Source organism: Triturus cristatus, chromosome 7, assembly GCF_964204655.1.
Source record: "Triturus cristatus chromosome 7, aTriCri1.1, whole genome shotgun sequence".
Lineage (NCBI taxonomy): Eukaryota > Metazoa > Chordata > Amphibia > Caudata > Salamandridae > Triturus > Triturus cristatus.
In genome coordinates, this window is record NC_140590.1 from 1,569,289,695 (window position 1) to 1,569,312,267 (window position 22,573).

General features: G+C 47.8%; 1 protein-coding gene across 1 annotated transcript in view; it reads left to right on the plus strand.

Moving 5' to 3' along the window:
• Nucleotides 1-22,573, plus strand: part of CCNDBP1 (cyclin D1 binding protein 1) — a 76,873-nt gene that overhangs the window by 19,834 nt on the left and 34,466 nt on the right. The window contains exons 3-5 of the mRNA XM_085619402.1: nucleotides 3,643-3,722; nucleotides 11,380-11,461; nucleotides 17,210-17,306. Coding sequence (XP_085475528.1) covers nucleotides 3,643-3,722; nucleotides 11,380-11,461; nucleotides 17,210-17,306 — 259 coding nt within the window. The remainder of the gene's footprint in view (nucleotides 1-3,642; nucleotides 3,723-11,379; nucleotides 11,462-17,209; nucleotides 17,307-22,573) is intronic.

Genomic DNA, 22,573 nt, shown 5'->3' on the forward strand with positions numbered 1-22,573 from the left:
ATGCAGAGGCTGCAGGCGATGTTGGGAGTCCAGGAGGCGTGAAACCACAATAGACTCCAGCTCTGGAGGACTGGAGAACCTTGTTGACACGAGTGTCCCCCACTTCAACTTGGGCAGGAGGCGAAGGGTGCAGTGGTGGCTTCGAGTGTTGGATTTTTGCAGTTCCAGGGGCCTCGAAGTCTTCTCTTTTGGAGATTTTTTAGAACAGGTCTGCTGTTCATGGGAGGTCTTTTCGAAGGCAGGCAGTCCACCCAAGTTTTTGGAGTCACAGCTGCAGGACAAGTCGACTTTGGTGCCATTATCGACGAGGGATGCAGACATGCCGGCAGGGTTGGTACCAGGTCAGCTGCTGCTTCACTCTTCTCAACTTTTGCGGCTCTTCAATGTCCTCTCTCTTCTTAGGTCGTCAGGATCTTCTTCTCAAGGGCTAGGGACTCCCCTAAATACTGAAGTTAGGGGGAGTGTAGGGTAGTAGCCAATGGCCTAGATACCCTTGGTGTCACTACTCCCCTTAAATGACCACTTACTGTGGGAAGTGGGCATATCCATGACCCAGAATTCCTAAGTAAGCCATCGCAAAGATGGCTACTTCTGAAAAATTGTGTCTACCTCCCAATGGCCCACCTTAGGGGTGGTACTAGCCTGGAGTCTACTTGACTAGCTAATTTTCATGCCTGTCCAGGTGCCAAGGAGGCTGGGGGCGGGTGGGGGGTGGGGAGGGAGAGGGAGGGAGGCGTTCTCTCCTTTGAGGGGAGCCAGATTTGCATTCCAGAGGCTGCAGCTTCTTTTGAAGCGCGCCTGCCCAAGGAGGCTAATCGGTCAGCAGGCCAGCCTGTGGGAGGGTGTGTTAAAACCTCTTCCCGGAAAGGCTTTTTTTCTTTGTCTCCTACCGAGCAAAGATTCTCACCGTAGGAGGTTAGAGCAGCGTCTTGGGTGGCAGGCTGGCAGAAACCAGTCTGCAAGTACACCAGAGGCTAGTAGGTTTTCAGGGGGCACCTCTAAGTTGCCCTTGTGCGCATTTATTGGTAAATCCCACACTGGCATCTGTGTCTGCTTACCAATAAGAGATGTTTGATACCAAACATCCCTATTTTCAGTGAAGCCATCATGTAGCTGGGGAACTAGTTTTCACCAGTGTCCAGCACATTTTTAAATAGGCTTCCCTAGTCGCTTGTACTGGCAGTAATGGGACTGACCATCACAGGGGCATATCTGGTTATGCAGGTATGCCCTCACATGCAATATTCAGCACCCTTCCTTAGGGTTGTCAGGCTTTCTGTAGGTGGGGGTGACTTACAAATATTACATTCAATGTTAGAGACATGACACACAGGGATGTGTGACGTCGTGTTCTCACTTATGTCCGCACCAAGACACACAGCCTGCAATGGCAGCCTTGAATGTGCTTGGTGAGGGGTCCCTTCGGGTGGCACAATTCGTGCTGCTGCCCTTAGGGACCCTTTTTAGTACCTCAGGCTCTAGGTGCCAGGGGTACCATTTCCTAAGGACTTACAGAGGGTTCTAAAGGTATTGCCAATTGGGGGAAACAATTGAAAGTTTTTTGGGAAAGAACACTGGTACTGTTGCCCTGGTTAGCAGGAACCCAGTACACTTCAGCCAAAGTTGCATAAATTACCAGGCAAAAAGTGTGTCGGGTGGGGGGGGGGGGTACTGCAACAAAAACCCAGTTTCCTACAGTTTGGACGGACTTTCAACTTTATTTTTCTCAGTCCCTCCCTCTATAATCCAGGCCTCGTCATCTCCTACCACACTTATCATGTGGTGATACTGGTTTCCTTACATAGCTACCGCCATAAGGCATTCCCTCACTGGGCAGCTGAGTTAACTAGAGCACACCTGTGGCATCTCCAAATGTCCCATTTGAGGTTGGGGTTTGCGATGAGGGCAGTCTGAAATGACTGGGACTTCCTCAGGTGGACTGTATCCGTTCTCATATTTGCCACAGTGTTCTTTCATGAAAAGGAGAAGTCTCCCTGGCACTATGATTGAAAGTGAAATTAGGAACTATGGAGAGTTTGTGAATAAGCATGTGTACAGCTGTATTACACATTGAAGTTCATAAAAGGAGAGTGACCAAATCATATTTCAGATTACCTTTGGAAAAAGTCACATAGAGTCCTGAAAGGCCTACCTACAGCTGCCATTTCTCACCTTATTGACATGCATGGAGATCAGCTTGATACAACTGAGCCGGTTTTCAGCCATCCTGACATATGTCGGTGACAGATGGTTTCAGATGTAAGAAAATGTTTTGTGAGATGTTGTTACAGATTTGTGTTCAAATTGAAACTGAGGTGAAGATGAGAAAAGAAAGTATAGAGTTAGAGAGTCTGATGTTGAAAAGAGAGATATCTAAACCTTACAAAGACTTTGTGCAGAGGCAGCTGCATACTCAGCAGGAGAGAACCCAAAATGAGATGCTGTTGACTAGCCCAACCCATTGAACGCCCTGGATGATGATGGTCGTACACATGATCAGCTGCTATTATACATCAGAAGCTTACACAGCCGAAATAAACTATTATCTTTCTGCAGGTTGTACCTAAAATGGAGACAAACAAAATTCAACCGCCCTTTTGATAGCCAAACTCCTTATGACCAGCAGGGCTATTTTCCTAATGTTTTTTGGGAGATTCCAGATTACTTGGTAGCATAATATTCTGATATGAAGAGTTCCCACTATTTGCTGTGTTCTTTGTTCCTTCCTATGTCTCACACAGACTCCTAACATTCCTAAGTGAACTATCGACCATCAGTGTAGTTTGCCTTCAATAAGAAGGAATTGTGCCTTCTCACATTAGCTGGTTATCTTGCATCTAAGCTGTTCAGAGTTAAGATACTTTTACCCTTTACTGTGCTTCTGTGTATAAAAACTCACTTGAGAAGTTTTGTGGCCTATAGGAGGAACACATTTGAAATTCTGTTTAATGTTCTGTGGAAAATAAATCATTTTTCAGTGTTAAGGCTGTTGGGTGTGCATAGTTATTGTAAATTACCATGTGAGTTTTTATTTGACTAACTTTCCAATACCAGATATGAAGGTTTGTTTTTAGGTGACCATAAGTAGTGTTATTATAAACAGTTGTTAGGCTGAATTAAATTTGGAGGGTGAACAGTTGTTATTGGTTTCCGTTATGAGTTTCTCCATCATGTGCTCCCTTGACCAATTCCACCTGACGTTTATGTTTTTATTGTGCTAATAAAGTGCACTGGCTGATCCATTATGCAAATCTCAGATAGGTAAACCGTGAGAAGCATGTGTGGACTTTTTTTACATTTCCTACTCCATTTAAATAACTGTAGAGATGGCTATTTTTTCAGTGGCCACTCTTGTAGTGGTAGCTCTCCAAGTCTGTACCCCTTATCGTGCCCTTTTATGGCCTACGCACACCATCTGGGTATGCAAAAATGTACCCTGAAAGCTGATTGTGTTGACCCAGGTACTGTACTCTAATGTGATGTGCCAGACTTCTTCTTATTTTGTAGCAAGACCTTTCCTGTATTTAGCTATGCTTATCAGTTCACTATATTTTGCCCCTATGGTAATCTTTCTGCTCTTCTTCATGTATTGTTTCAAAGTTGCATAACCATAGTTTACTATTTCTTTTTTTGTGTTTTCAGGTCAGACAATGGAGGCAACATCTCATGAAGCTACAAAACTGAGCCTGGTTTTCTCCAGCTCTCCAATGCCATCTGCCGAGGTGGGTTATCTATAGGGAGCCAGTCAGCGATGTTGTGCTGTAAAGTCTTATCAAAAGTGATTGGGCATTGTTAGAAATGGAATTTCTGGTTGGTTAGGGCATGCGCCTAAGCCAGGCAGAAGCCACTACTCTAGTCAGGGCAAAGGGAGTTTGTGAGAAAGTGGGTTTCTGTTGCAGTACCCCCCCCCTTTTTTTGTTGTTGCCAGACTACTGATGCTCTTTGACTTGATGTGCTCTGGGGCCCTGCCAATCAGGACCCCAGGGCCTGTGTTCCTTCCCCATAACAAAACCCAATTGGCATCTCTGGCCTCATGTCAGCCCCTGGTAAATGGTACCATAGGTACCCAGGGCACTGTGACCAGAGCAGGCCCCTAAGGACTGCAGCGCTTATTGTGCCACCCTTAGATGCCCTGTACCCTGACACACACACACACTGCCTTTGCAGGCTGGGTGTCTAGGTGCAGAACCAAACAAAGAGTCGACATGGTACACATCCCTGTGTGACATGTCCACAAACCACTGCCCTGGCATACACCAGTCACCCCTCTAGCTGGGTGCCCTATACCAGTGGTGAGGGCACAGGTGCATGAGACCTGTGCCCCTACAGTACCCAGGTCCATTCCTGGGCCCTGTAAGTGCAGTGCTGCCATTAAGAGTATATGGTGCTGGGAGGTTGTCATTACAAACTCCACAGCACCATAATGGCTGAGGGCTGGGAAGTTTGGTATCAAACTTCTCAGCACATTAAACCCACACTGATGCCAGTGTGGGATTTAATGTAAAATGCACCACAGAGGGCATCTTGGAGATGCCCCCTGAAAAACGACCAACTACCAGTGACCTGACTGAGTGACTGCACAGTCTGCCCCCACAAGACATGTTTCTGGACCCCTGGGTCGAGAGCCTGCTGCTCTCTGGGGCCTGAAACAATGCACAAAGCCTCCTCCCCCAGGATGGGCAGGGTTCACAAAGGAGAAGCTTCAAAGGCATGCCGCCTTTGTGAGCCTCTCCAGACCATTTACTGCTTTCAGCAACTGGTCCCCACTGGTTCTACCCCCCCCCCCCACTTTGGGCGGGAGAACCAGCAGGAAAAACAAGTGAGGAAGAGAGGTGTGCCCACCTCTGCCAACTCCACCCCTAAGGTGGGGGAGGCGAGGTGAAGCACAACCTCGAGTCCCCGCCATCTTTAGGATGGGGGGGACTCAGCCAATCGGGGACAGGCTCCTGCCCCCCTCCCACTGGAGAGTGGCAGAATAGGGGGTGTACCCACCCCAAGGAAGGAACCCATTGGTCCCTGTCCTTTACCTACCTGTAACTCCCCTAAATTTTAGTATTTAGGGGGCACCCTGAACTTTCCTTCCTCAGATTCCTGCAACCAAAGCAGAAAAAGGACGAAAGAAGACACCCAGCAGAGGAGACTGCAGAGAACAACTGACTTGGCCCCAGCCCTACCGGCCCCTCTGCAGTTTCCAGAGATCCTGCGCCAACAATCGTCTTGCCTTGCAACTAGCGACCTCCAGAACCCCTGGGAGGACTGACTGCCTTCAACAAAGACCAGAGATCTCCTGTGAACAGCAGCCCTGTTCAAAAGAAACTCCGAAAACAGACTCTGAGCCTGCTGAGAACAAAGAAACCCGACGCCTCAAACTACCACTGCACCCTTCGCCAACGGCCCGAGTTCAAGTGGCTCACTGGTCCCAGCGAGGTCCCCCAGCGCTTCAAATTCCGAGTCCAACGTGGGTTGAGCCCTCCAGGACTCCCCGACGTCGCCTGCAGCCTCTGCACAGAGACCCCTCCACCAACCGCGAGTGGCCCAGTAAGGTGAAATCCGACCTCAAAAGACACCCCTTCATCCAGCCGCCTTGCGCCCTGGAGAAAAGAACCCGAGGTGCGCCTACGTTCCCGAGCCCTCCAACTTACCTGCCCAGCTGTTGGTTCGTCACAGAAGTCTTCCTGGACCGAGCCTGCAGCTGACAACCAAAACCGAAAATCTCTATTGAAATCAACAGGGTATCCGACCTCAAAACAGCACCCTGCACGCGGCCGCCCTAGTGCCACTGGGGATGCAACAACAGTGCATCACTGGGAGACCCCTGAGTCTAACCCCAGAACCTCAACTCAAAAGACCGATTACTTACCTCGAGACCGATAACTCACTGAAGTGAATTTCCTCCCATAGGATAACATTGGTGATTCTATGTGAAAAGGTTTCTAAGTGTCAACTTTTGAAATGCAATAATATTCTTTACAAATCATACCTTTAACCAAAACGAATTTACTCACCTGTTTTCAGGAAATGTCCCAGGGCTGAATCTAGGATCCAGTCCTGTGGTTAGAAAAGTAATCAGAAAAGTAATTAACTGCATTTTACTTAAAATGCCCATTCAATTGAATGTACTATACCTGCACTGTGTTGCAATCTGCTTTCTTAAACCTGTAATCAAAACCAGTACCAGTTATACTGCAATTCTGAACTGTGTTCAAACAAGACCATCACTACTGCAAAGTATTTATATGTTTACCTGTACCAGGCTTGCTTGGTTCTAGAAATAAAACAGTATATTTTTTTTATACAAAACAATTGGCCTAGAGTTCAGTTCTTGAGTGTGTGTGACCATTTGCTGACTGAGTGTGTACATCAAATGCTTTACACTGTCCTCTGATACTGCCTTACTGCTCGACCAAGCTACCACTTTAGAGTAAGGTTCTATCTAACTTTAACCTCTGCCAAACCTCTGGAGACTCTTGGACTCTATACACACACTGTACCTCACTTTGGTGCAGTCTATATAGAGCCAGTTTCTTACAGAGTTACACTCTGAAGAGAACCCCTCCTCACCCCCTTGGTAGCTTGGCAGAGCAGTCAGGCTTATTCCAGAGGCAATGTGTAAAGCTTTTGCGCAACAAACTCACACAGCAGTGACACACTAGGCACACCACAGGGGGGCGGAGCCATCATTGTGGAAGGCAGGCACAGCCTGTAAGAGTGGGTTTCTGTTGCAGTAACCCCCCCCCCTTTTTTTTGCCGGATAACTGATGCACTTTTCCTTGTTGTGCCCTGGGCTCCTGCCAATAAGGTGCCCAGGGCCTGTGTTCCTTCCCTAAAAACTGCCTAACAGCCAACACCCAATTGGCATCTCTGGTCACCTGTCAGCCCCTGGTAAATGGTACCCTAGGTGCCCAGGACCTTGTGACCAGAGAAGGCCCTTAAGGGCAGCAGCACTTATTGTGCCACCCTTAGAGGCCCTGTACCCTGACACACACACACACTGCCTTTGCAGGCTGAGTGTCTGGTTGCAGAACAAAACAAAGAGTTGACATGGCACACATCCCTGTGTGCCATGCCCACAACACACACTGCCCTGGCATACCTCAGTCACCCCTCTAGCTGGGTGCCCTATGCCAGTGGTGTGGGCACAGGTGCATGAGCCCTGTGCCCCTACAGTACCCAGGTCCATTCCTGGGCACTGTAAGTGCAGTGCTGCCATTAAGAGTATATGGTGCTGGGAGGTCATCAACACGAACTCCACAGCACCATGATGGCTACACTGAAGACTGAAGTTTGGTATCAAACTTCTCAGCACAGTAAACCCACACTGATGCCAGTGTGGGATTTACTGTAAGATGCACGACAGAGGGCATCTTAGAGATGCCCCCTGAACCTAACCTACAATCCACGTCTTGTCCGAGGGGCTGCCCAGGCTGCCACACAGCAGACAGGTTGCTGGACCCCTGGGTAGAGAGCCATCTGCTCTCCTGTGCCTGAAACAATGCACATCCTGGGTGAGGTGCGAAGTCCCCTCCCCCAGGATGGGCAGGTGAAGCTTCAAAGGCATCCCGCCTTTGTGAGCTTCTCCAGGCCACTTGCTGTACCCAGCAACTGGCCCCTACCGGTTCTCAACCCCCTCTCTGGCGGGACGACTGTCCGGAAACCCCAAGGAAGGACAGGGTGTGTGCCAACCTCTGCCAACTCCACCCCTCAGGTGGGGGAGGCGAGGTGAAGCACGTCCCCGGGCTCTCGCCATCTTGAAGATGGGGAGCCCTGCCCAATCAGGACTAGGCCACTGCCCCCCTCCCACAGGATTGTGTAGATAGGGGGTGTACCCACCCCAGGGACACAGTGGTCCCTGCCCTTTACCTACCTGTAACGCCCCTAAATTTAGTATTTAGGGGCACCCTGAACCTTCCTTCCTTAAATCCCGATTCGAAAACAAGCAAGAAGATCAAGAAACCAGAAGACCCGCAGTGCAGCTGCCAGCAAAAGGACGACACCAACTGACTTGGCCCCAGCCCTACCGGCCTGTTGCTCCTTGAACCTGCTCCTGTGGAACTCCAGTGCCTTCAGTGGTCAGCAACCTCAAAAGCCCCGGAGGACCTGACCTTCTTGAGACTCTACCAAGACTGGGACTCCCACGAGCAGTTGTTCTGCTCCAACAGCAATACCCCTGGTGCCAGCCAGGAACCGCAAATCCAGCACACTTCACCCGCCGAGCCCGGCCTGTGCCCGAGTGAACAAAGACCCTGAGGACGTCCCCCCGGCGATTCTGACCTGGAATCCAGTGCCCAAGGTCCCTCCTCGACGATCCCGATTAAGCCTGCAGTCTCAGAACCAGGGACCCCTCCAACCGCGACCAGCAGGGGGTAAGATTTTCCGACATCAAAAGACACCCCTGCACCTGGCGCCCCACGGCCCCCTGTGCCCAACTCCTGGGTGCCTACCTATCCTCCAAGATCCCAACTTACCCCTCGAAGTGTTGGTCGCTCCTGAAGATCCTCCATCCCCGAGCCTGCAGCCTTTGTTCACTTTGCAAGATCTCCATTGAATAACATTGAGCGCCCGACGACTCAAAAGCACCCTGCACCCAGCCGCCCGAGTGCCCCTGGCAGTGCAACCTCTACTCGAATCTACTTCCCCATTTGCCCTGAGCAAGTGACCAGGAGCCCAACTCCCACAGCCGCGTGGCCTGCTTGCCAGCAGCCACCAACCGAAGGCCCCCTGCCTCTCTTTGGATAACATTGGGCCTAACTACCTCTGCTCCCGGCTGCCCCTGTGCCGCTGAGGGTGTACCAACTGTACCTACCTGACCCTGGGAGACCCCTGAGTCTATGCCCAGAACCTTAACTCCGCCAGTCAAATACTTACCCAAAAGCCGATAACTCACTTTTCTTCCATAGGCTAACATTGACTGGTTTCACTTGGGAATTCTTCTAAGTGTGGAGTTTTGGAACTTTAAAATATTCATCTAAAATCAGCCGAACAACGAATTCCGATTTACTCACCTGTTACCAGGAGAGACCTTAGTACTGCATCTTGTAGCTCAGTACTGACCCTGAAAAGTAATTTTAACAGTACTTACCAGTAACGTGAATTTTCTTCCATAGGAAACCATTGACTGTTTTTCTGTGAAATTTCTTCTATGTGTCGATTTTGCAAACTTATAAATATTCCTTAAAAATCGCCTGTATAACTTAAACGCAGTTTCTCAACTGCTTACAAGTGGTACACTAGTGCTGGATCGAGGATCCAACACTGACCTAGAAAAAGTAACCATAACCTCACTTACCTGCGAAGTGTCAACTTTTAAAATAGCAAAATATTGCTTAAAAATCACAACAGTAACTAAAACGAATTTGCTCACTTGTTTCCAAGAACTGTCCCAGGACTGAATCTACGATCCAGTCCTGGAGTTAGAAAAGTAATCCTAAAAGTAATCAATTGCATATAACTAAAATTTCCATTGAGCTCAATGTATTATTGTGTTGCCTATTTCAACAAACTAACTATTACCTGCAAAAGTCAATTGCCTATTGCAAAGTATTTAACTAAAGCATCTCATTCTGAATAAGCATATTTTGATACCCATTGTTGGTTCTAAAATAAAACAACCATATATTTTTTTTATATAAACCATTGGCCTAGAGTTCAGTTCTTGAGTGTGTGAGACCATTTGCTGACTGAGTGTGTACAACAAATGCTTTACACTGTCCTCTTATACTGCCTTACTGCTCGACCAAGCTACCACTTTAGAGAGTAAGGTTATATCTAACTTTAGCCTCTGCCAAACCTCTGGGGACTGTGGACTCTGTACACACTGTACCTATTCGGGAACAGTATATACAGAGCCACTTTCTCACACAGCCCTATTCAGGTTCAGGTGCTACTACTCCCACCACTCCTAATGCAGATCAGACCTATTCAGCCTAGCGCTGACTCACCCAGACTCTCTGGAGCCACTGCACCTCCCCAGCCCCTGTCACTCCAAGGCGTGACAGTCAATACACAACAGGCAGGCAGGCACAAAGACGCATAGCACACAGAAATGCCTGCTTCTAAAAGTGGCATTTCTAAAATGGTGATAATAAATCCGCGAACACCATTAAGCAGCATTTGTCACCACTATTCCAAACTTACTAAACTTGATCATGCTACCCCTCTCATGTCAGGAATTACCACTGAAGCACATATCAGGTAATCCCCAATGCATTCCTATTAGAGGGCAGCTTCACAGCAGCGATAAACCAAATAGGCTGTTTGTCACTACCAGTATATGCCACACATTTAAGGCACATATCCTACCTTTACCTACACCGCACCCTGCCCATAGGGCTAGCTAGGGCCTACCTTAGTAGTGACTGATATGTAGTAAAAGGGGAGTCACAGACGTGGCAGCCACTTTGTGTGACACGTCACAGCGGCAGTAAACAGTGCACGCCGGCCCTGCAGTGGCAGAGGCCCGAGACAGGTTTGAAAGGCTACTTTGGTGGGTGGTGCAAGCAGTGCTGCAAGCCCACCACTAGCATTTAATTTACTGGCCCTGGGTATCTGAGATGCCACTGTACAAGGGACTGACCGGTAAATTAAATATACCAAACAGGTGTAGACCAATCTTACCAAGTTTACCATGGAGAGCACATGCACTTTTGCATGGACCATCAGTGATAAAGTGCCCAGAGTCCTAAAATCACCAACAACAGGTCAGAAAAAAATACTGGAGGAAGGCAAAAAGTTCTGGGATGACCCTGCAAAAAGAGCCAAGTCCAACAGGCATAATCAACATCTTGAACTCTTGCAGTTTCCTTATCTTGTTAGTATCTGTTTCTGGCTATCTGTCATGTTAACTTTGATTGATTTTATTTTTTAACTCTCGAGCAATCCAGAAAAATAGTGTTTAGTTGATTCTTGGCAGGAAACAAAACAGTAGAGGATCTTGATGCTGGTGAGAGACTGCTGTTTTTAAAGGTCTCTGAATTGGTCCGGCAGTTACCTTTTTTTTTGTCACTTCCATTCTGTGCTTTCACCACTGAGTAAGACGAGCTAGCAATAATTGCCTTTTTCAAAGCAAACACGTATTGCAGTTGTAGTTATTGCAATAATACTGCTGTGTGTTGTTACCTGTTCATACAAGTGATATAGTGGCCAGCCTTTAAAACTATATCTTAAATAAGTTTTGGAGTCTGTGAAGGGAGCATTATTGTTAAGAATAATATGGGCAGCAACATTTGGTGTCTAGGAAAATTGTCTTTTTCTTGAAATACTTAGGTCAAACCACGTATGCTTTTGTTACTTCGCTTGTTCAGACTAAATGGAACAAAAGCCACTTTCATTCCCCCCCCCAATGCCTCTTTAAAAGGATGGTTAATGCTGTGTTTCTTCCAGGAATGCCAGCAATTGAGTGATGGTCTTCAGAATGCAGTCCTTGCAGCAGTCACTACATTTTATCGACTTCCAAAGAGTCAAGGTGAGATGGCATTAGTTACCTTCCACATCGCCCTGTATCAAAATGTGGTGTAACACGGTCTTGGAGGTTCAGCTTGGGTTGTCAGTGGAATGGAGTAAATGCGGACTGGTTAGCAGTGCCAGTAAAATAGCAAGTCCCTGATAAGTAAGAGCTGCTAGTTGTTTAATTTAATCACTTGAGCGTTGTAGTTCAAACAGAATACATTGTTGCAGACCTTGACAACAGTTAATTGTACTTCATCTTTGTCTGCATTGTCAATGCATTTTTCCCGCACCCCACTCCTTTATAGACCTCTATGTATTAAAATCTCAAGCGGAGTATCATGGGTACATAGGAAACATTGACCTTGTTTTGTCTCATGTGCTTGTTGAATATGAGGGGAGAGTGAAGAGTCTTCATCTTTGAATTGGAGTTTGTCCGCCAATTACAAAAAAATTGTGATTTCGATGTGTTGCTTCCCTTTGGAGGCATGAGTTCTTTTTTTCAACAACGCTTCTCTATTGAAATATGGGCTAACAGCACAGTTGCTTGTTCAGTAATGTTTGTATCCTCTCAAGACAGCCACTGCTACTCCTAATCTGTTGATTTTAATCGAAGTAGTGAGTAGTTCGCATCGAAGGACAGGATGGGCTTCACACCTGCACACGAGTAAAGATCCCATCTCTGCCCTTGGTATCACTCGCTCCTCGTTGAGTCTGTCCTGTAGGTGGTGGGATGCAGACACTAATGTAACACCCTCACTGTTGGCTTTTCCACCTTCCCCTAAGAACATGCAGTATGGCAGGAGCATGTGGGAAAGAGATGCAGAGGTACGGGGAGGGGAAGAGGACACAAAGCACAGTCGTTGGAAAATATATGGGGCATGGAAATTAAAAAAACCCACAAAAGCACTGAAGAAGGGTCCCTGTTGTGCTCCCCACCTCAGTAGGTAAAAATGCACAGAGCATGAACGGTGGGACCCCCACATTACAACAAAAACTCTCTAACAAATAACAACTTTCCTTGTGGGCCATGCACTCTATGAATTTGTCCTTTCCCATAAAATAGAATAAATAAATGGGGAAGGACAGCACAAATATAAACAAGTATATGCAGTTGGTTAGAGAGTGGGGTGGGGGGGGGGGGAATTGCAACTACGCTGCAGACCTACTATGTTTGTCACCAGCAGGATGCATGCTTCAGTAGTTTTCCTGTGGTGAAAAGTCCTAGAACCGCAGCATGAGAAGGTTCTCTCTACCAGCGCTTCTTATTATACTATCATTTTGTGTCATTGAGCAGTGTCATCACACACAATGTGCTACATACCTTTTGTGAGAAGTTGGCCTGGCATATATGCTGGTCACTATTTATAGTGGCCACCTTGCACCAGTCCAATTCGACTCTTATGGTAGATAGGTTTAAGACAACCTTTTAAAGAAAGCTATCCTAGTGGTAGCTGTGGAGAGCAGCCTTCAGGCTAAGTCTCAGAGGAATGTAAAGCAGCTTGTTTTACCTTATAATCTCTTGAATTACCAAATGAATAGACACCACACAGGTATATATATCAAATATATATGTATTTATTACTAGACACACTCTACTAATTTCTTTATGAGATTAGAAGCCAGATACACATTCAAATGTCAACGTTTCACAATAAATTAAGCACAAATATGGCTGGAGCCCTAGGGGCGTACCAGACCATATACTAAAAAAATGGTATAAGAATGTCGACTTGCAAAATGACAAGGCCTGGGGAATCGCTGGGGCTTCACTACTGCAGTGTTAGCAGGTAAGTAACAGGCCCACGGGAGACGCATGCAGTGTGTGAACACAGCCGTGGGTTCCCTATTGATTACATTGGAGCAGGTCGCAGTTTGATTTTTAAAGCTTTAGGGTACTTCGAGGAAGTCTACAAGCAAGCCACTTGCAAGGTAAGTATTTCGAGTGCCAACACACACTAGGGCACCGGAGTGCACGAGTTACCTCACCCAGGGAAGCCGGGTGCATAGGTGTCTTTTGGTGTCTGGTCGCGTCGCTGTTTTCTATGGAGACCAAAGAAGACTTGCTGCTTGCGTCAACTGAAGAAGTGTCCGGTGGAATACAAGGGTGGATTCAAGATGCAGAAGACCTGAAAATTGAAGGGACAGTGTTCAAAGTCACTTGCCAGTGACCGGTGGCCAGGAAGATGGATGACCACAGATGTCGGGTGATTTCAGGTCGTCGATGCTGTTTTGACTCTTCGCTCACGAGGTCCAGGAAGGATCAACGATGACCAGCAGCTGGATTCGGAGTGTCCCACGACGTCTGCAGCTGAGGACGGTGTCGGCAACCGGATTGGAGCCAACAAGCCTTCGCAACTGCAAGTCTTGTGTAGACTGAAGAAAGTCGATGGTGCAGACCAGCAAGGTCTGAGGGACTCACCCAGCGAGGGTAAGTGAGGCCAGGCCTGGAGCAACCAGGGGAGCCCTTTTAGTCGATAAAGTCTTCGGGGGACCCTCTAGCCAACGGGCAAGTGATCGCGAAGACACCTCTTCAGGAAATGCTTCACAGGAGCCCACGGTCACTCGGGAAGGGGTAGGCCTCTGATTTTCGCTGCAAAACCTGCTGGAGGCTTGGGCCACAAATGGCCCAAAGCACAAGTTCGTAGAACGTCGTGAAGGGATTGCACTCGACAATAGTGCACGGTCCCCGGGTATTGCTGTTCCTCGTCACTCGTGGGGTCCACTCGCCACAGCTTTGCTGGGGACTCACAGTGGCCATCGAGAAGTCAGGAAATCCACTTCCGGGGCAGCAGGGACTTCGAACTCCGGCTGGAGCGGGAAAGTTTGCAACTGTTGATTAAGGTGTTTGGTGCCTGCCAAGCAGGGGAGTCATTCCTTGACTCTAAGGGAGATTCTCCTGTCTTCCAAAGGTAGTGGAACATCGAAGGGCCAGGATTCTTCTTTGTAGAGCGTCGTCCAGGGTTATCTAATTTGCAATGGCAGAGCTTGCTATCTTATAGTGAAGATAGGGGAGGGACTAGCTCTATGACCACTCCTCTAGGAGGGTCAGGGTAGGGGGTGGGTACACCCACTTCCCTTTGTCCAGTTTCGCGCCAGAGCAGGGACAGGTAGCCCCTGAACCGGTTTGAGCTGGCATATGCACAGAGGAGCATACGGCTCCCCCAGTGCAGGACTTCAAAGAACTCTAGGAGTGCACCCAACCAGCTCCAATACACTAAATCCTGTCTGGAAGGTGGTGACACCTCCCTGTGACAGGATGCCTTTTGTTGGGCCTCCTCCACTGCGAGTTTGTCAGCAGCAGGAGGGAAGCCCAGTGTCTGTGCTAGAGGCATCCATTTTGTGATGCCAGGGCTCTTTCAGATTTCTGTCGTTTTAGTACAGTGAGTACATGTCGTCCCCTCTAGAAGGGTGGGATCATACTCCCGCACCAGTTACTGGCGTGGGGGTATGATTCCAAGTTGTTTGACGCCAAACACGACATGTTTTGATGCAGTCATTCCAAAGTTAGCATTTACCGCTGGGTTATAATGCACTTAAAGAGTATATGGTTTAACCGCATCCACAAACGGCCACAGAGAATAGACTCTGCCAGCTGCAGAGGGGTCCTGCTCATGCAGAGGCACCCCCTCACATAGTAAACCGAGCACCCTGCCCTCAGGATTGATAGGGCCTGCCATAGGGGTGGCTGATAGGTTTATATGTGTGTGTATGGTGAGATATAGGAACCTATACCTCAGTGACGAGTGCTAACACTACCTCACACAGGCTGCAGTAGCAGGCCTGGGGTGTCAGATTGAGTCTGCTTCCCAGGGGTGGCATAATACATGCTTCAGCCCCTGGTAGGCCTGTGAAGTGCCTATGCCCTAGGTACCTAAGGTACTGTATACTAGGGGCTCATAAGGTACCACAGTATCCAATCACTAGTGCATCTAATATGCACACCAAGTCGTTTAGAGATAACAGAGAGACTGGGGCCCTGATTAGCAGGGACCCAGCCAGACTATAGCCAGAAACCAGTGTATACATCAGAAAGAAAGTGGGGGCAACATAAGTGCAGATCCTACTCTCCTACACCTTTAAATTGGGCTCCCAAGTTTTTAAAACCTAACATCTTTACATGTTTAAATTATTTGACTCCGTCACCCTCTCTAATCCGGTTATTTTTCTCACCCTCTCAGCACCATTCAACACTGTCAATCACTGAACACTGTTATTTAACCTAGTGTTATTGGCAGGGCCCTTTTTGAATTAATTCCATCTGTTTCCCTTTCTTTGTCCTTCTATCCTTACCAAGATCCCTACCCATTGCTGTGTGCCCCCCCTCCTCCCAAGATGCCATGGGTTTACTCCTTTCTTCTCTCTCATCTTTGTGCAGATTACACCTAATTCATCTTCTTGTTCCCCACCTTCAGTCTCTGCTCTGAGCAATCTGACCTTTGGTGGCTCCCTATTCTGTCTTGCTGAACTCATCTAAAAGAAAAAGAATCAAATTCCCTTCCTGTTAGTCATTTGCTTCCTCACTCTTCTGCAACTTACTCCCGACCCAAGCCTATTTCTTTTCACTTTGGTACTACAACAACACCACCACTGTGTCCGCAGCCAAAACCCTTAAGATTTTTCTTCAAACTCTGAGTTAGACATGAGTCCTTCAATTCTGTTACACCAATGGCAACTAGGACCAAATCACGAATATTTGCAAACCTCCCAAATATCCAGACCGCTAAGGCAATGTTGACACTTCGATTCTAAACAATATTATTATTGACTTACTGGCCTCTCTGTGTGCCTCCTCCCGTCTACACAAAGTAGTACATGTCGCTCATGGAACCTCCTCACATATAATTGTTTCCCTCACATTTTATTTTCACCAGGTCCGAGAACTGTCGGTTGAATAGCTAGTCAGTGGACAAATGCACTTACCAGTGGAACACAATTAATGACAAAATCCTAAGGCAGACACTTCCATCATAGGCGTAGCTTGGTCAGTAAAATTGTAAAATTGGGGGGTGGGATGAGAGGGGTGAGCTTCAGATTTTGCAACAATCAAGCTAGCATATAATGTTAAAATGCATTATAGGGCAAGCAGGGTGCATGAGAGGAGCCTAAAGGAGAGTCGAAAGTGAAAGGAATGCAGATTGGTAGGAGTATTGAGTGTGAGAAAACACAATATTTTGTAAAATAAAGGTTTTGAGTACTTTCAGAACAGAGAGGGAGAAAGTGTGTGTCTGTGTCTGTGTCTGTGTGTCTGTGTGTCTACAAATTCCTGGTGAAATCCAACAGACACGTCACCAAACCTGACTGAAAGCACTCGTACCCAACTATGTCTCAGAAAATGGGAAGATATAACACCACAAACACCCCCAGTGATGCTATGACCCAGGCATTCATACGCTCAACTCTCTATATTTGGATGCTGGGATCTGTCACATATATTTTATTCTGTTAATGAATCCAAACCACGAATAAACTATATACTGGGCAGATGGATCTTCACTATGAGACCAGACCACCTTGATGTTGGTGAATGAGAATATAAAGACCATAAAGGGTGCCCGGACTCTATACCAATGGTGGTAACATAACATGCCATTATCATCACTTACACCCACCCAATCAAAAAGTAGTGAGCAAAGAATTAGAGGGTTAAGGGCTAAGGATTCACCTCAAGCTCCAGGAGGATCCCAGGACGAAGTGAAATGTTAACCAGAATTACTTTTTTTTGGGACTCTGTTGTGAGACTATCATTCTTTTCTTGCATGCTAAGGTATGACTCTGCGCAAGACTGTGCGCGATGCCACAGCAGAAGTGGTGGATGGAACCATCCAGCTGACAGAAGTGATCCTCAAAACGCCATTAGAGAGGTGAGGCTATCACATTGACTTTTCATGCTTGTGTGCAACTGAAGCTTATTTGTAACCCCTCTGCTTCATTTAACACACCCATCCATTTGAAATTTTCAAGTACCTCAGTCCAATATACATGCTGCACAAATTTATCGATGTTTAGATGCAAATAATTATCGTTTACCACTTTGCAGTCATAAAGTGCTATCTTCACAGGGCTAATTGTGGCTGCATGAAGCATCAGTTTTAGCCACAGGTATCCACCTCTTTCCCATGATAGACAACTGAAATCCTAAATCAGAGGTTACGTAGCACCTCATCCATGCGACAATTAACTGAGTTAGGTTTGTTGAACTCCTAAGTCCATAAAGCACCACAGTCCAACATGTAAAGCTTTCTCTGGAGTCATAAACTTTCGTATTCTGGATTATTTGCTACAGAGGTACTGCTCAAACCCCATGTTATTTTAAAGGCCACTTGCTTCACTTACCTCCTGCTATTCATTCAAGCATACAATTTCTAACCTAAGACCATTACATAGATTTGGGAGTCTGTAGTTTGCCTTTACTGATATTTTGAAGATGTTACCATAGCTCATTTGCTCTAACTTACCATAAGAGCCATCTCACCTCCCCAACATGGAGGATTTTTGCCATAAATGATAAATGTTATTTTGCATGCCCTGTTTTACTCATGGTGTCAACAAACCCAGGCCCAAGACATTTTTCAGGAACTTATTACCATCTAAACAATCTAGGATATTTAGCAAGGCAACACAAAGTGACAACTGTAGGAAAGTGCCCCTTTTTGACATTGTCACCCCCAGTTTCTGCCTGGTATCTGATGCAATTTTGACAGAGGTGCACTGGGTTCCTGCTATCCATGACCCCAGTGCCAGCTTTTTCTCTAAAACTGTATAATTGTTTCCCCAATTGGCAATAACTTTTAGCACCCCTCATGAGTCCATTTTAAATGGTACACCTGGTACCAAGGGCGCTAAGGAGACTACCTAAGGGCTGCAGTATGCATTGCGCCATCCTAATGGACCCATCAGCACCTAAATGCAAACTACCATTGCAAGCTGCATGCCATGGTGCAGAGAAAAGTGAAGACCTGACATGGCACACCTGTGTGCCATGCTTTAGGAAGCTAGCTCTTTATATAGTGGACCAAAAAGAAGTACACTGTGTAAGGAGTCCAGACAAACCCTGTTTGGTTTACAGAGGCACAAATGATATCCCAATGCTTTCTTTTGTGCTAGTGTCCGCGAGCAGGTAGGCTTATCAGAGGGTAGTGCTAAGCTGTAGCGGCTGATGTAAAATAAATGTGGTGGGGCGAGAGGGCGAGGGGGCAGCGTGAGGGGGCTAAAAAAATAAAAAATCATACCTGCCAGTCTTGCGCTCGCCGCGCTGCTCCCTGGGCTTTTCCTCTTCGCACAGGCTGAAGCTCCCAGCTTCCCCTGCGGCCAGTCCTGATGCGCAGCCTAGGGATTGGGCACAGGGCACTGGTTTTGTGCTCCATTGGGAGCTTGGATCCCGTGCCTGCTGATCTCTCCATCTAGCAGTACAGCTGGGTTGGAGAGATGTCGGTGCTCATGAGGTTTTGTCCAGCCTACGACGACCGGCCAAACCCTCATGTGCACTGCGGCAGGCCCTACTACTCCGCCTCCCCTGCAGCAGTGCTGTGCCCCCCCCCTCCCAATACGCAACCACAGGCTAAAAAATAAAATAATCTGCATTAAGAAAATTTTATTTTTCGTTTGCTGCTGCGGGCAGTGGGGCGATGCTCTTCCGCCATAGCGGAGGAGCCGTCCCTGGTGCTAAGCATTTGTTGACACACACACACAGGCAATAAATGAGACACACACTCAAATCCTTGACCAATTTAGAAAAATAAGTTGCATTTTTATCTACAGTTTGCTACTAAGAACTTCAATAGCAAGTAAGTACTTTCTAAAATATCGATTTTAGCAGGTAAGTTAATGTGAGAAAGTGGCTCTGTATATACTGTTCCCGAATAGGTACAGTGTGTACAGAGTCCACAGTCCCCAGAGGTTTGGCAGAGGCTAAAGTTAGATATAACCTTACTCTCTAAAGTGGTAGCTTGGTCGAGCAGTAAGGTAGTATCAGAGGACAGTGTAAAGCATTTGTTGTACACACTCAGTCAGCAAATGGTCTCACACACTCAATAACTGAACTCTAGGCCAATGGTTTATATAAAAAAAATATATGGTTCTCATCCAGGGGATACTCATCAATAGTCCTAATCTATGAATAATCCCCGCCCATGTGCGGGATCCCAGAGCATATAGAAAATACATATATACGCATATGTGAGAACATGTACATGCAGCCTAAAATGTTTCAAACATGGCAAAAATGCTGAAATTACATAGGTTTGCATTGTAGTACCCCTAACCAATACGGAAAAAAGGAAGCACTAAACTAACTGTCTTCAACAATGCTTTATTGCCATAAAGCAAACAAGTAATTGCAAGCATTTGCCTGTAGGCTGCAGCAGAGTACTAAAAAACAAAGAAAACTGACACCTTGCCTTTAAGGCATTAGAGTAGGGGGACCGTGCCTTTAAGACCTGTAGAAGACCCCCTGCTCCCATGATGCACCACAGGTGACAGTTAAGTCAGTTCTTTTTTCCGGCTCCTTCTATGAGGATCCTGGAGCTTGAGCTCTTCAGTTGTTTGACTGAAAGTGATTTTCTTCAGATTTTTTCAGAAAGACTCCTTAACCCCTTCGGTGCTCATGACGGAATGGTTCCGTCATGACCCACGGTTGAGCTGTGCTCATGACGGAACCATTCCGTCATGACCACGCCCGCGCAAGATTCCGTCAGCACAGCGGCGGAATCTGCGCAGCATCGAAGGGGTTAAGGCTTATTCTGCTGATTTTTTTTTTTGGTTTTCAACAAATGTTTTCCAGTCAGAATGCCTGCCTTATTCAGAAAATGCCCTTCCTGTGGCAATAAGATGGCACTGGCAGACCCACACTCTGTGTGTATTGTGTGTCTCCCATCCTCACACAATCCTGACCAGTGCCCCCACTGCCCGAAATTTTCCAGACGGACTCTGCGTGACAGAGAGCGCATAAAGCTTCATGCACAGCTGGAGAAGGAAAGAAGCCGTCATGGAGGCGACCATGGAGTCTTCAAACCACCTTCTTCAGCCAAACAACACCGAAAACGGCGACATACCACCTCTCCTGAGTCCAGGAAGAAGGTTGCAGGAGATTCGAAGTTACCGTCGAAAAGACCCAGACATTCTACGGCGTCAAGAGACGAATCACCATCTCGACGTCGGGATTCTCCGCCGCATGCAAGTAAGTCGGCGTCGAGGCACAGCACTTCGGGCTCGAAGGCTGTTGGTCCTATGAGACCTGGAAAGTCTCAGTCGACGTCGAGGCTTCCGTCGACGTCGAGACACTCTCCGCCATCCTCGAGGGGGTCGGCGTCGAGAGTTACGACGGCGAACATCTCGCTGCAAGTGGGCTTGTCGACGTCGAGAGCTTCGTCGAAGTCCCATTACTCGGCGTAAAGAAGATCGTCGCCGACTCAACGCCATGGGAGGTCGACGTCGAGATCACCAGCCCGACAGCGAAGGTCGACGTCGAGATCGCCAGGCCGACGGCGAAGGTCGACGTCGAGGTATCCGCATCGCCGTAGGCGATCGACGTCGAGAGCGGAACGGCGCTCCCAGAGTCGATCGACACCGATTGTGATGCAGACTTCATCGACGTCGAGGCGTTCGACGTCGAGGGATAAAACTGCAGCTACCACAGAGGAGACCCGGCATAAAGTGATGTCCAGGTCCAGATCGTCATCTGGAAACCAGTAATCATCCGCAGGACTGCATATTGTGCAAATTTCTCCGGAAAAATCCCCTAAAGCTGCAGAAAAATATGGTCTCTCTCCTCGCTGGCTGGAAGATGTGGGTACAGGTGACTGCAGAAGTCCGGGCTCAGACTACTCTTGCACGTATTCGCCCTCTAGGATCTCCCCGCGGAGAAGCAAGTCTCCTCCCAGTAGACAAAGATCGCCTTCCACACGCCGATCACGGTCCAGGGTTCATCGCAGTTCTCATCGCGATTGTCCCCACAAGAGGCGACGCACAAGATCTCCCACATGGTCTTCCTCCACGAGGTCCTCGGTCCGGGACTTTTCACTGACCTTTTCCTCGACTCCTCCATCGCGGGTGTCTCCCATCGATGACATCGCTACTTTCTCCGATGTCCTGGGTAGGGGTGCGCAGAAACTGAACATCACAATGCACACCCCTGTGGTTGCGACATCGATCATCTTTGACACCTTACACCATCGCACAGCTCCCAGACCACTGCTTCCTTTGGTGCCAGGACTCTTGGAACCAGCTATGGCCACATTTCTCACTCCTGCTACAGTGGGCTCCGTACCTTCCAGGATCGCCAAAAAGTGTAAGGCCCCAGCCGAGGATACCTTGTTCCTCAGAGCTGATCCACCCGCGGACTCCGTCATTGTGGCAGCTGCCTTGAGGTCTCACTCAGTGTCTGTATCATCTTCTGTCCCCCCAGAGAAGGACAGTAAGCAGATGGACTCCTATGGCAGGAGAATGTGCAATACATCGGCTTCTTACATGAAAGTTGCAAGTTCCTCAGCCCTTCTCGGGCGATATGACCGATCTCTTTGGGACTCCCTCTCAAGGTTCACTGAAAAGCTCCCTAAAGAAGACCGGCAGGACTTCAACGAAATTCTTCTTGAAGGTGGTCTGGTAGCCAATCAAATCATAAGTGCGGCAGCCGATGATTCAGATCTCGCGGCTCATGGTTACTCCCATGGCATCTGTTCTCGGTGCTCAGCCTGGCTGCGACTAACTGGCCTTAAGCCTGATGCGCAGAAGAAGATTTTAAACCTACCATTCAACGGCTCTTCCTTGTTCGGGGCTCACGCAGATGAGGAAATGAATAAAATGAAGACCGAACTGGATACTGGCAAGGCTGTTGGGCTAAAAAAGCGCAATGAATATCCGAAGCGCTTTCATCAGGGCGACAAACGTCCCTTTCAGCAGAGGGTTCAAACCCCTCAATGGTCCTCCCAGAACCAGTAGAGGCCCCAATTCCAGCAGAGGGGTCGTGGCAGAGGAAGAGGGAACACCAAGCAGAAGCAGTCCACCACGAAGCAGCCTCCCAAACAGTGAGGCTTTACTTCCTCCGCGCCCGTTCGCCACTCTGGTAGGAGGGAGTATCGTTTTTCACCTGGAAGAGTGGGAAAACATAACAAGAGACAAATGGGTGCGAAGT